The sequence below is a fragment of the Diospyros lotus genome, chromosome 1, assembly GCF_014633365.1.
Source record: "Diospyros lotus cultivar Yz01 chromosome 1, ASM1463336v1, whole genome shotgun sequence".
Lineage (NCBI taxonomy): Eukaryota > Viridiplantae > Streptophyta > Magnoliopsida > Ericales > Ebenaceae > Diospyros > Diospyros lotus.
Window position 1 is genome coordinate 23017313 of NC_068338.1, and position 15471 is coordinate 23032783.

The 15471-nt window shown below is 37.5% G+C and overlaps 1 protein-coding gene across 8 annotated transcripts in view; it reads right to left on the reverse strand.

Annotated features, from left to right (window-relative positions):
* The window catches only part of LOC127804460 (DDT domain-containing protein PTM), a 76095-nt gene extending 62096 nt beyond the window's left edge, over window positions 1-13999 (reverse strand). For 4 of the 8 annotated variants that reach the window (XM_052341332.1, XM_052341335.1, XM_052341339.1 and 1 more), the window contains exons 1-3: window positions 11700-13992; window positions 10991-11605; window positions 1080-2250 (exon numbers count right to left, since the gene is read on the reverse strand). In XM_052341332.1, coding sequence (XP_052197292.1) covers window positions 1080-2250; window positions 10991-11605; window positions 11700-13543 — 3630 coding nt within the window. In that variant the 5' untranslated portion in view covers window positions 13544-13992. Of the gene's footprint in view, window positions 1-1079; window positions 2251-10990; window positions 11606-11699 lie in introns of all 8 variants that reach the window. The other 4 variants (XM_052341325.1, XM_052341360.1, XM_052341351.1 and 1 more) reach the window with 3 other exon arrangements.
* Window positions 14000-15471: the final 1472 nt, after the last annotated feature.

Below are 15471 nucleotides of genomic sequence, written 5' to 3' on the forward strand. Positions count from 1 at the left end.
TATTACAATTTAGAACTCTCAGCATAGATCACAGGATGAAGACCAAGTTATTCCAACTAAGTTTTGACCAAGCCTACAACAGAGAAAAACTTCAATAATTCCAAACCAAGACCAATTGGACTCAAATAATAAGGTCTAGATGAAAATTTGTATATCTATACATTGGGTGAAAATAAGTGTGGAATTGGGAGCACTGGAATCACTCAATCTTTGCCAATTAACAGCCACACACACACACACACTGATTCACTCAAAACAGAAAATATAACAAGAACAGAAATGAAATCAGAGAAGAAACATGCAAACCACACAAGAACACCAAGATGCATCCTGGTCCAGATCATCAACTGATGATCCTACGTCCAGCCTCTTGTCCAGAGAGCCAATCCACTAGAATCTTGAAGAAATCAGTACAAGACAACCTTCTCTCACAAGTAAATACAAACGAGATTACAAAGTTCTATCTCTCTAGACTTTCCTCTCAGTTTTCACAGCACTCATACATATGAAATGAATGATAACCAGCAACTGCCCCTATGCCTCTTATTTATAGAAAAATAGGGCGGATAATACAAGGAATAACTAAGACTTACACAAGGTCTAAAATACCTTTATATGACCGTTAGTGTTAGACTCAATCCTAATTAACACTGCCGCTTGAAAAAAAAAAAAAACTTGACTACACTGACTTCTTCTAGGCTATACTCGATGCAAAACCATAACAATAAGAAATGATTTGAAATTGGAACAGGTTATGAAAGACTCTGCTAGGAGGAAAATAACCGAGATAGGAGAAAAATAACAAGGACAACTAACTGTAATTTATTAGGAAATCATATCACCCAATAAAAACTAGTTTATCTATGTAATCCTTTAGTATTACCCCAAATCATGAAGGGAAACTAAAAACTCAGGACTAATTTAAAATAAACTGTGCTAAAAAAATGTAATGTATAGTTGAAATAAGGGTTGAATATAGATCTTAGGAATGCCCTTTGAACATATATAGCAGATTCACACACAACTCTACAAAAACTACAGTTGACAGGTTAATTTAAAAACAAAGAGCACAATCTTACCATGAGCAGAAAATGCTTCAACGAAGTAACATCAGAGGCATTGGCAACATTCTTGCGCCAAAGCTTGGAATAATGTGGATTTAACCACGGACCTGACAATAAACCACGCAACCGATCTTCAATTGAAAGAATATAGCCCATGACATCAACAAGATGGTCTTTCTTGTTCCATTGTGAACAAAGACCAACCACCTCATTCATAAGATCTGTTGGAGCAGAATCACTTAGGTTGAAAAAGCAATCCCTTTCATCATCCGATGCTTTACAAGAGAAGCACCACCCGCATTTTTCTTTCCTAGCATCAGCATTTAGCTTCTGAATGTTTGGCCATGAAAACTTGGTCGATTTTTTTGATATGGCCTTCAGCTGAGCCAAAATTATATCCTCAACTGATTTTGTAGAGCTCTCATTGATCTTCTCTGATGATTTATGTGATAACTCTTCTGCAACTGATGATGCTGTTTGGGCAAGACTATAATAGTTCATATAACTGGTTTCTACCTGCCTTCTTGGTGTTTCACCTTTTCGTGTATCAGATATGGATAATATATGGCCACAGACTGCTGATTGGATATTCTTCCCTTGTTCACCATCAAAATTGGTAGAAGTCAAAGGACTGTCCCCAACAGAAAGAATTTTCCCCTGAATCTCAGATCCATTTAGAGTTCCAGGGGATCTATTGAAACCATCTGGTCCAGTTTTTTGAAGGTTCTGAACGGCTGTAGCTAGTGAGGTTTCAGCCGATCCTTCAGAACTCGTCAACAGGTTTTCCATCTTCACAAAATTGTTCGAAGTCACCTGAGCATTATTTACCAATGCAGAAACCTCAAAGTCTGTACTGCCAGAATATTGAGCAGCTGTAGAATTCTCTTCAGGTTTCCTCTCATTGATGATTTCCTCCCCAGGACAGGTTCCAGAAGGTGCTAAATGCAGTGGCAGCATGGTAACCGTACCAATTTGTCCTTTCATAAGTTCTGGGCATGGAGTAGGATTAGGGGAGTCCTTGTAACTTTTTGCTCCATTCAAATATACAGATATATTCCACTGCTTCAAAATTGCACCTATTATTGGGTTGTAAAGGGTATTTAATGACTTTAGTGCTTCAATAACAAAGCCCAAATCATTTATGTTGTAATAGCGATATGATTGTTCATTCTCATGTGAATCGGACCTGCAAAAAGTTTCAAATAGCGTTTTTGAGATAAAAAAGAGGCACAGGAAAAATCAAGCATACACAATTCATCATGAAATTGTCTCTAGATATTCAACAAGTTTGAGCATGAGAATGTTATCTTTTTCCAGTTTATTGGATTCCACAAATCTAAACAGGTCATTTATCTCCATCTGGCTACTACAGTATAGCAGCTTTCATGAAGCTGAATTAACCGAATACACAGAAAAGAATAATGACTCAAATAATGCTACTCCACTCAATGGTTTAGAGATATCTAAACACATCGATGCGGAAGGGGGTAGCAAGAATGGTGCCACTGTAAGGAATCAACATAGACTTTGATGTTTTTACACCAGGATAAAGAAAAAGGGGATTGAAAGATACTCTTAATGCGTAGCATTTAATCTGGTATGACTACCTGGATATTAACCCAATTAAACCTACCTAGACAGATGCTAGATGGTCAACACGATAATTACATGTTTCATTTAAGCCTTAAATCACATATCGAAGGGCAAAAATGGGACAGTTTGTTGCCTCAGTATGGGCATAGTCAGTAATGAGCATCAGCTTTGGTCTTATTTCCTGATTCAGGCATTTTTCCGCATTCTTCCCTAAATGAAAAGGTGGCATGGTTTTATAGAGGCCCAGCCCACAAGCTATATAAGGCCAATGCGGGACTGTCGAGGGAGATTTGGAAGGGTTTATCGTAGGCATAGTAGATTTTAGATGTGTTCATATTTGTGATGTTGGGAAATTGTTTCTTTAATTTCTTGTATTCATAGATAGTTTTTATTTTATGTTGGCCACATATATGTGTACGTGTGTGTGTCTTTATTTTCGATTATGAGGCAGTTATTTTGATACAGTTTCTCAGATTTTCTCTTCTCAACTGCTCTCTTCTCTCTCTCTCAAGGGAGATTTGGACGGGTTTATCATAGGCATAGAAGTAGATTTTAGATGTGTTTATATTCGTGATGATGGGAAATTGTTTCTTTAATTTCTTGTATTCACGGGTAGTTTTTATTTTATGTTGGACATATATGTGTCTTTATTTTGGATTATGAGGCAGCTAATTTGATACAGTCTCTCTCTCTCTCAATTTTCTCTCTGTTTTTCCTTCCTCTTTCACTCCTCTTTTTATCTCTTCTCTTCTCTCCTCTCCTACATCAAAGGCATACCCTGTCTTTTGATTCTGTAGAGGTTCAGACCATCATGCCTCTCTTTCCCACTGGATATGGGATTCAAGCATAAGCCCCTCCATTGAATAGCAGCACATTAATCGGAAAGATCAATGTCTGAGCATGCTTCGTGTAACCCCCTCCAAATCAAGACCTATGAACACATTTATCGAACTGGAAACAGCTTAATGTGATCACCAAGACACCAACTATCTACATACCATACACCGAACAGTTTAAGGAACATCTAACCAATGGGGTCTAGGCAGGTTGGCCAATCCCATTCCCGTCCCACACCTGAGATGGGTAGAACTCTACTAACCCATCCATCCCGACTGCTACTAATGTTGGCTAATATGCCATCTCCATCCTATCATGGGCAGGTCCCCAACCTAGCAGGAGTGAATCAATCCTCACCCACAAAAGGGTGAGATATCAGGCTACATAAAAAAACCACAAAAACAGCACCTATATGATATTATGTTGATCAATCACTATCCAGAGAACGCCTCTGCATTCAATCTTCTTAAAGCCTGCTTAACATACATATATAAGAAACAGAACAGTCCTGAGTGTTCCAACTCTGCCTTAGACGCTTAGACACACCAAGTTTAATGTATAATTTTTAATCTTTCTAAAACCAAAATTGCCTTGGGAGGTTAGATGGCACAGGTGCCACATGCTTAAACAGATTCAAAATATAGCACTAGTTATAAGGCTCCTAACTTGGTCGGCAATAGTGAGAACAATTTGAACATAGTTGTTCTTTAATACATAGAAAGTGAAAATGATTATTGCTTCTTCGATATAATAAAATAGAAATGCATCTGTAACCTAAAAAAATAAGTTGTTGCTGTTTTCATGTATTCCTATCTTAAATTTTCTGAAAATTAGAGTCTCAGCTTGTCCCTACGTATCACATCAATGCCTCACATCACAATTTCAAACATTTCTGAAGATATACACAATATATGTAAACAAACATATATCAAAAAGAAAGGAAAGCTTCCACGATCATCTTTAGCTAAAAAAAAAAAAAGAAAAAGCAAGCTTCCCAAGGACTGCATTCCTCAAGTCCCCAAGTCCAAGAACAGCAACTTTAAAAGGAGACCAAAACCTGTTAGATATAACATGGTACTCAAACACAAGATAAAGTGCAAACAGATTAATATTGAGAAAGAAGTAATAATTCCTCTAGATTTCATTTTGGAGATCACAGGATATTTTTGCTACATGGCATCTAATACAATTGCCAGAACACATAATTCCACCCTCTCGTGAAATTGACCCTCCTTATTACATTCAACCAAATAAAAAGAATTCATAACTTAATATCCTCCCCCTGCAACTCAGAGAAACTATCATATGGAAAAGGCCAATGTTTTTAATCTTGTATTCTCTCATCCACTTATTCTCCACAAAGTAAGCTGAACTCGCTAACAATAAAACTGACCTAGTAATGTAAATAAGAGGCCACCTTAAAATTTCATTGTTTTCGGCCACAACAAACAATAACTGCACAAAATAGATAAAGAGGTTATGCTCATTTGTCAAGCCATGTTTTCAATCTCATGTGTAATTATTCAATATGAAATCCTTGCAAACTCAGAAAAAATCTTCTATTTTGATAGGAAAAATTAAAGCAGACATGTGGCAAGATCAAACCTATGAAATCCATAATATGTGTTAGGATTTAGGCAAGGAAAAACTTGTATGTATTTCCAGCAAAGTAGACTCAATATATATACAGTTTTGGAGATGAACTACCCACTTCCTTGAAATAAGGAACCGCTATCTAACCATCTAATCTGAAACAAACACAAGTTGAGGATCATAAATCTGCCCACTACCGGATAAAACTAACTGGAAAAACAACCTACTATAGGAAAAAAAACAATAATTCATAAATCTAATAAACTGAAAAATTACTCCTTATTTTCCAACACTCCCCCTCAAGCTGGTGAATGTATATCTTCCATTCTCATATTGCTTGTTATCCTTTGAAAAGCTGTTCTAGGAAGACCCTTAGTGAGCAAGTCTGCAAGCTGACTTCCTATAGGCATAAATGGTGTATAAATCAGACCACTTTCAAACTTTTCTTTTATAAAATGCCTGTCAACTTCCACATGTTTAGTGCAATCATGTTGCATCGGATGTGTGCAATATTAATAGTTGACTTATTATGACAATATAGCTTCATAGTGGCCTTCCACTTGACTTTCAAATCTTCTAGGATTATTTTTATCCATAGCAACTCACAAATCCCAAGGGCCAATGACCTGAATTCAGCCTTGGCACTTGATCTTGACACAACATTCTGCTTCTTACTCCTCCAGGTCACAATATTTTTCCCTAGGAATGTGCAATATCCAAATGTTGACCTCCTGTCAGCTATTGATCTTGCATAGTCAGCATCCATATAGGGTTCAAGAGTTAGTTCCTGCCCTCTTTTGAACAAAATTCCCTTACCTGGTGTGCCCTTTAGGTAATGCAAAATTCTATGCACTACTTTTAGGTGTACTTCCTTAGGATTGTGCATGAATTGGCTAACAACCCCCACTGCACATGCCATGTCAAGCCTAGTATGTGACAAATAAATGAGCCTCCCAACTAATCTTTGGTAGAGGCCCTTATCTGTTGTTGCATCTTCTGGACTACTACTTAGTCTATGGTTAGGCTCAATAGGAGTTCCAGTTGGCCTACATACTAGCATACTTGTCTCGGTTAATAAATCAAGAATATACTTCTGTTGGGATATGAAAATCCCTTACTAAGAGTGAACCACTTCGATACCCGAGAAATACTTCAGCTTGCCTAACTCTTTAATTTCAAATTCCTTTATCAAATGCTTCTTTAGACTTTCCATTCCTTCCAAGTCATCTCTGCCATTATAATATCATCAACATAGACCAACAAGGTAGTTACTTTTCCAGAAACAAAATGTCTTATGAATAGGGTATGGTCTCCTTGGCTTTGTTTGTATCCCAAATTCAGCATGACTTTGGTAAATTTTCCAAACCACGCATAGAGCATGCTTGGTTAGTTAATGTGTGGCAATATCGTTATCCCTATTTAAAAAAAAAAAATGAAATAGTGTCAAGTGTGTAACATCCCGCATCAAGTGATAGGAAGGACCGAATCAACTTACCCTGATTGGCCTACGTGAACTTCCCAGGGGTCAGCCATCCTTGAACTACCCTAGCTCAAGCACACTTAACCCGAGAGTTCTTTATCCACATTCAGCCTTTTCCTTCTTTTGAACTCAATCCTGATGGTACTTCCATATAGATTTCTTCCTCTAGATCTCCATGTAGAAAGGCATTTTTCACATCAAACTGTTATAATTTCCAACTAAAGTTTGTTGCTAAAGATAGCAATATCCTTATGGTACTCATTTTTGCAACTGGAGCAAAGGTTTCAAGGTAATCTACATCATAGGTTTGGGTATAGCCCTTAGCAACCAATCTTACTTCATATCTTTTTAATGACCCATCTGAGTTTTATTTAACTGTGAATATCCACCGAGGCCCCACTAGTACCTTCCCTTTAGGCAACCTTACTAGATCCCATGTCCTATTCTTTTCAAGTGCCTGCATCTCTACCCTCATAGCATCCCTCCAATTCTCATTGCTTAATGCATCAGAAAATGTTTTTGGTATGGGAATTGAGCTTATGTTGGTGAGAAAAGCTTTATGACTAAGAGACAAATTTTTATAGGACATAAATAGGTGCAGGGGGTGTTTTGTGCAAGTTCTAGTTCCTTTTCAAGTAGCAATAGGTAGGTCACTATCACTTCAGTTAGATAGGTTAGCAACAAGTTCAATTTCATTAGGAGAGATGGAAGTATAAGTGGTTACCTTATTATGATCAATGCCAGGACCAGGTGCTGATTCAAATACTTGAACAAGTGCTAAATGAGCAATTGGTCTATTTCTTCTTGAGTATACTTGAAGTGGATGATGTTCAGGCTCCTGAATTGGAACTTCTTGTATCTATTTTTGAGTCTTGGACTGAGTATTAGATGCAAGTTGTAAGGATGCAACATTAGGTTATATGTGTTAAACAGAGAGAGCTAATGAGGATGGAAACTCAAGAAGAAATAGGTCTCTATCCTTTTCCTCAGTTATTGAGGTCTCCCTCCTGAAGGGAATGCTGAGCAAAATAATGATTTTATTCAGCAAATGTAACATCCACTGATACAAAGAATGTTTTGGTTGGTGGATGAAACACTTATGTCCCTTTTGAGTAGGTGAATATCCCACAAAAATGCATCTAAGACCTCTAGGATCAAGTTTTCCTCTTTGTTGAGAGTGTAAATGAACAAATGCTACACACCCAAATATTCTAGGGATAAGACCATTAGAGAGTGAAACCTGAGGAAATAATTGATACAACAGTTGGGGAGGACTTTGGGAATTTAGATTTCTTTATGGTAGTTAAGATGAGTAGCAGTTAAGATAGCTTCCCCCCATTACTGTTTTGCAACATTCCTTTGAAATAAAAGAGCCCTAGTGATAGTTAGAAGGTGTCCATTCTTTCTTTTGGCCACCCCATTTTGTTGTGGCGTATTCACACAAGAGGACTCATGGATTATGCCTCTTGCTTGGAAATAGGAAATAAGAAACTGATTGAAATAGTCCTTAGCATTATCAAATCGAATTCGTTTGATCTCAACATTGAATTGAGTTCTTACCATATCATAGAAAACAAGAAATATAGAACTCACTTCAAATTTGTTCTTTAAAAGATAAATCCAGGTGGCATGAGATGACACAAACCACCGAGCCCCAATTATGTTAGGAATAGGAGATGGACCCCAGATGTCACTATGTATAAGAGCAAATGGAAGAGAGCTCCTTTTCATATTAATTGGAAAGGATGTCCTCTTATGTTTTGCAAGTTCCCATATGTCACACTAAAAGTCTTCTCCACCTAATCCTTTGAGCAATAAAGAATACATTATCTTAAGAACATTAAAAGACGGATGACCAAAACGTAGGTGTTGCATCCAAATCCTTTCTCCATGTGACCATGAGGATTCAGTCATATAGACATTGGAAAGAACTTAGTTATTCTATTCTCATGTCCACTTTGTTCCTCAAGATAATAGAGACCTTCTTTCTCTTTAGCATATCCAATCATCCTCCTCATGCCCTGTTCCTAAATTTCACAATAAGAGGGATGAAAAAATCACCCTACAATTAGAATCTGTGGTAAGTTTTTGAATTGAAATAAGGTTAGTAAACAACTTAGGTACATGCAGGGCATTTTTTAAAGTAAGAGATTCATTGATGCAAACATCTCCTTGACCTGCTACCGTAGTTGTCGTACCATTAGCTATAGTAATCTTTCTGTTGCTAGGACAGGGAATATACAAAATAAATTTCTGAGAGGAATAGGTCATATGATCTATGGCCCCTAAATTAATGATCCAGGCACTTGAGAGAGTAGTATTTGAGGCATTTAGTGCATGAGAAAAGGAATAAATACCTAAAAAAGTTAGGGGGCAAATATCTGATCCAATCGGTTTCTCTAGGGATCCAATTAGTTGTCTCAATTTGGTAATTTCTTCTTTGTTGAACTCAGCTGTCAGTAATTCTGAAGAATCCATTTCTCCAAACTGTTGAGTGTTCGTCACATAGGCCTGCTCCTGCCTCTTCTACTTGCCCGATGTCCCTTTATTCTCAGCTTGTGATTTTCCATGTAGCTTCCAGCATGTGTCTATAGTATGTCTAGGCTTCTTACAATATGTACATCACAATAAATCCTTGTTTGATCGAGACCTATCTAGTGTTCTTTTAACCTCACCCCCTGGATGTTCAAAACAGAAATGTGGTATGGGCATTCTTCTTGTCATCAATGCTGAATTTTCCACGTAAGAGTCTCAAGCATGACTCCTCTCCCTTCCTCAGCACAAACAATAGCTAGAGTCTCATTTAAGGATGGCAAATCCTCTTTCCCAAGCATATGTACCCTTATCGCATCTAACTCAATGTTTAGACTAGCAAAAAATTCATAAATCCTGTCTTTTTCAACAAACATTTTCAGAAGAGCTACATCCTCACTACAGGTTATCTTAGTATTCTTGATACACTGGTAGTGATCCATTTCTTGCCACAAAGTTTGCAGGAGATTAGAGCATTCAGTGATTGATGGGTTTCCTTGCTTGCTGCAAAGATTTTTGTTTTAATCTCATAAATCTAGGCTACATCTCGAACTTTAAAATAAGTTTATTTGACTGTATCCCAAATTTCTTGAGTTGTACTTCAGAACATAATAGTACCACTTATCTCTGGAAGCATTGAATTCCATAACCAAGACATTACCATAGAATCTTCTTCATCCCAAGCTTCAAACGTAGGGTCCCTTTTTTGGGTCCAGTACCAAGTAAATGGCTCAACTTGCCTCTTCCTTTTAGAAACGTATGCACCAGCTGAGACCACTTCAGATAGTTCTTATCATTTAGCCTATAGGCTGTCTAGATGTTATGCAATTCTTCAGTTGGAGTAGTGCTTTAGTTCTCCCCATTAACAGTTCTATAACTGGTGCTTCAGATGAACCACTCGCTTCTATTGCAGTAGACATAGCTTCTAGATGAATTGCACTTGATCTCTTGAGTCACAAAATAAGGTGGAGTGCGATCTTGCAGTGGGACAAGGTTGATGGGCTCAAGGTCACGACGGAACAAAATATCAGCTTTCAAGAAATAAAATGTCTATGGCTCTGATACCATGTTAGGATTTAGGTATGGAAAAACTTGTATGTATTTCCAGCAAAGTAGACTCAATATACAGTTTTGGAGATAAACTACCCACTTCCTTAAAATAAGGAACCACTATCTAACCATCTAATCTGAAACAAACACAAGTTAAGGACCATAACTTTGGCCATTACCAGATAAAACTAACTGAAAAAACAACCAACAACTATAGGGAAAAAAACAATAATTCATAAATCGTCATGCATTTCTCTGATCCATGTCGCTATTAGAAAGTCCTTTGCTTCATTGAGGACATTCAGTAAGGTATTAGACCACCCACTTCATTGCATGAACATGCCTTTCCAAAATCCAATCAACATATTCAAACAAATGAATTTCATCTTCAGGAAAAAAATTTCAACTGCTTCTACAAGTTTCTAGATGGATAAGGTGCCTAAATCAATCAACTAACTAGCAATGATACCCTTAACAACTTCTAATTATGCTATTAACTTGTCTGCACAAACTTTGAACCTCAAGTTTAGTGAATCACCTCCAAGAAACACCACTCGAAGTAGAAAGTTGATTCTTGGTTAGATGAAGAAAATCATGCATAAGTATTAAGGAGTTCGTAACTAACCTATTTTCTATGTTCACAAAACAGTCTTATTTATTCTGTTCATCTTTATCTGCAACAATGCACCCCCTATCATGCATGTTCTCTATGTTTTGAAACAAAGAATGGTCATTGGTCAATGTTTGAAAGTGATTGTGGAAGAGATGAAACTACCATTAAGAAATTTCAAAACTCAATCACTGCCAACTCTCTGTCAACTCTGTGGAAAGAAGAACTTACACCAATAGGTAGCCACAGCTGCTATGATATAGTCGTCCATGGGGATCAATTCCCAGAAGATCCGCCCCACGAATTGACTTTCCCAGTTTCAGCCAGGGCTTATCTCGGTCAATCATACACTCAGGGCAATACCAATCACCCTCCGGCATGAGATTACTAGATACTCCTACACACCTCAAATGATAAGCGGCAGGGCAACCATCACAGCATATTAAGCTCCCATCCATCTTGCAAAGGCAGCATTCATCACTGTTCCAATCTGTGGTTTCGTCGACGACCTCCTCAGTCAAGCAGGACCCGCCAGAAATATCCACTGAAGTCCTCCTCCTCTTTGAACCCTCAATCTTTGTACTCCAATCAGTATCCATATTTAGCTCAATTGCCTGCGTTCGTCTATCAAGCTCTGACCTTATGGCTTGCATTTCAATCACATCATCACATAGACACTGAAGTATCTCAATCTTTACTGGTGCTGGTTGTTTGTAGTAGCCACTCTCAAGAACATTCAATTTACAAAGTTCAAAGCCAGGTCTCAATGCAGAACCATGAATGAGAAGGTACTCCATCATAAAAATGGGCCACGTGATCACATCCAGCAAATCCCAGTTTAGACTCCTACAGTTAAATATTTTAAGTAGATAAGCATAAGTGGAAGACGTTTCAAACTGCAGAATGGACTACAACTCTGAGAGAAGGGAAGACATCATACCTGAGGCAGTTGGAAGCAGAGACAGAATTTTCACCAGAAAGAAGTTCCAAATGCTTCCTCAAAGTTTTCAAAAGAGAAACATGGATGAAATCTAATAACAAATTAGGAGCTTCACATCTTAGCGCTGCCACAAAGTCCTCCAACTCAAAAGGACTCAAAAATAATAATGTACTAAATGATCTCAAACAAGCATAAACAGAGAAAAGATCAAGTATGGGAATCCCATCCAAATTCAAGTTTTCAGAAGAAGGGGGTAATGGTAGCTTTGGAGGAAGAACACTGTCTTCTTCAGATTCTTCACGATCAGGGATTGCAAGCTTCTCATCCAATACTGCACTAACTGCAGCAGAGGACTGTGCCTCATTATCTGCAACTGATGTTGCTTCACTTGAAATATGATTTTGAGGATTAAGAGAAGCTGCTAACCTACGACTGCTTCTCCTCAACACCGTTTCCACAGCAGAATCTGAAAGTTTCCTTCTCCTTTTTCTCTGTCTTTCTTTGCTGGTCATCCCGGTATTGACTTGATAACTGTTATCAGCTGTAGTGTCAGTGTCTGTCCCAGTGCTAGTAAATCCTTCCTTCAGTTCAACATCAGAAGATAAAAAACCTGTGGCAACTGTAGCTCCAGGAGTAGTGCCTCCCAGGAATTCTCCACTAACACCCTTTTCCCTTTCAACTGCTTCTTGGAATCCCACACGCGAATCCACCATAGCGAGTCTCTGACTGCTTCTCCTCAATACTGTTTCTTTAATAAAACTAATATTTTCAGAAGTTTTAATACTCTTTCGCCTGTTTCTTTCTTTGCACGCGATTCCAGAATCGCCTTCAGGAAGTTCCTTCTTCACCTGAACTTGAGAAGGTATGGAATCGTTAGCATATGTAGTTACAGGAACACCACCTCCTTCAGATCCTCCACTAGCACCATCTGCTTTTGGGGCATCTTTTATCATCGTGACACATGAATCTCCCACGTCATTCTCAGCATACCCAGCAACAGGTTCTACTTGAGTTCCTGCAACAATTCCAAAACAAGCTTGCTCCTGATTTTTGACACCGCCTACCATTTCAAGACCTTCTTTCTCCTGCTTTTCGGTTTCCTCAACTACATGGAGTGAAGTGGTCTCTTTCAATTGTCCTTCACAGTCAGAATCAGAATTCTTGCCCTCTTCATCTAATACCATATTCAAATCAAAACAACGCTTTCCCTTCTGCGTTTCCGCACCAGGATTCCCCAAATTGCCCTCTCTTAATTCTTCAAGTTCACCATTCGCATCCAAATTGAGATCAATACATCCATTTCTCCTCGGAAGTTCTTCAAAATGAACATTTAAATTCGCTCCCTCGCTTAAACTAAACCCCTCGGTTAAATTTAACCCAACATTCAAATCCAACCCATTATCTGGCTTAACCCCATTACAGCCACCAGAACTCAAATTCCCCATGGCTGAAACAGTATCTCTCGAAAACCCCTGTTGGCTCGTGCCGTCCTGCCTCAGAATAATCTCCTCACGACTCTCCGTCAAACTATCACTCGTGAAATTAGCAGAAGTTCGGTTACCTGAATCAGCAAGAAGACGACGCCGTTTCTTGGGCTTCCGTCGGACCCGCGGCTCATTTGCGAGTTCGAACTCAGCAGCAGATTGGTCACCAGTCACGCTTCCCGTCCCCAATCCCGCTCCATTAAAAAGCGAAGAAACCTCGGATAATTCCAGCTCCTCGGAATCTCCGTCTTCGTAGAGGATCTCGAAGAACCCCGTCGAAGCGTCGTACGAGTTCACGACCCCGGCGAAAACCCCAAGCCCTGCAAACTCCTTCTTCAGCGTTTTGCCAACGAACTCCATTTGTTCAGCTACAACTAACTAGGGCTTTCTTCCGAGAAGAAATTCCTCAGGAGCATCATACGAAATGGAATTCCGCTTCCTGATCTGCGTGCTAAGAGCACGAGAAACTCCTCTCTCTCTCTCTCTCTCTCTCTCCTCAGAACAAATGCAATGGTCCCAACCCAAGGTGGGCAATTTTGAGAAAAGAAAAAAAAAAAGGGGGAAAATTACAATTTGAGAAACTCTCTCTCTCTCTCCTCTCTCTCGCTCGCTCGTCAGCAAATCAATTTTTAACTGAACATAGAGAGAGAAGAAGAAAGAGAAAGGGCTGCAATGGCCTAGAAAATCACAGAAATCTCCAAAATCGGTGCAATCCTCTCTGGTTAGGCAGATCTCTCTCTCTCTCTCTGTGCAAGACGAATTGACACAAGCAAAGGAAGGAACCCACTCTGTCTCTCTCTCCCCAACACCAATGAGCCTTTTGAAGAAATGTGTCTAAATCTTTTCAAACATAAATAATTCTACCCTAATAAAAGATACTTTGCTTTAAAAAATTAATTCCTCACATTATTATTATATTCTCCAAATATATTATTAAAATAAACATAAAAATAAGACTTATCTATTATTATTCTAATCAAACCTCATAATATTATAGATGTTTATCAAAGTATTTATATAAAAAATGTCTTCCACCTTTCGACGACTTCTTTCTTACAATGTCCTGTTAACTTGAAATGAATTTTTTAATAAATAAGTTTATTATTGATAACACATTTTACACCAAATTTTAAAGATCGGATAATTTGTTTCACATGCGAGAATGATAAAATTATAAAAATTTGATATCTATTTGATAAGTTATCTTTCTTGGGACGACCCTCCCTGGTAAAAGTTTTCAGCGCTCAATCTATTGATTTTGTTACAAAAAATAAATCACGATATATGTTTTAAAAAACACACAATTTGAACTTGTGACTCATTAAGATAACATCAAAATATCACGACCCATCATTTACTATCTAAACTATGCCTAAGTTATCTTTTTTAAAAGTGTACAAAGGAACTTAGTGTGGGTAGATCTTTGTAATTATGAGCTATTTATATTGGGTATATATAAATATAAATAATAATCATTTATTTATAGCATTAAATAAAATACCTAAATATTGAAACGCATATTGGGAAGGAATGGAATGGGTTTGTGAATGGAGAGAGTCAAATGGTGGGTGCTGTAACGGTAGGTGGGTGGGAAGTTGGAAGCAGTCCCTTTGAGTCGCCTTTGACTGAAAAGAAGTCTTCATTAATTAAATATAATATATGATGCCTTAGGCGCAAAATATGTCATTATAAATTATATTTGCCATTTCGTCTTTTATTTATTTTTCATAATAAACACCAATATTCTCAAATTTATTTTTCTTTGGGTATTAAATCAAAAGGAAATTGGTCGAAGGGCAAACATTTTTAGAAGCAATTATCTGAAAATAAAAACCTATTATATTTAAAATATAAAAATAATTATAATAATAAGAACAAAGTTTAAGTTTGTTACGTTATGTTAATTTAATCTAAAAAATTAGTGACTTCGTATTATTAATCAATCGTATATAGTCAAAGTGAGAGTCCATTTGGTACGTGGACTTTTCTAATTTTTGATTAAATGATCAAAATTTATTTATAAAGAATAAATTATAATCGCAACGTGGCACATAAGGTTTATCACTGTATAAATTAGTGGGATTGGATTGAGAGATTTGCTTATTGAGCAATAATTATAACTTAAATTAGACATTTTTTTAGTAACAAATGACCCTTGTGGTCATGTTCAAAAGATTGTTACATTAGTCCGTTCCACATTTACCTTATATGAAATTATAAAAAATAAACATTATAAAAAATAAACAATCATTTTATGTCCCTTTCAGTTATTTAGTTATATCTTATAA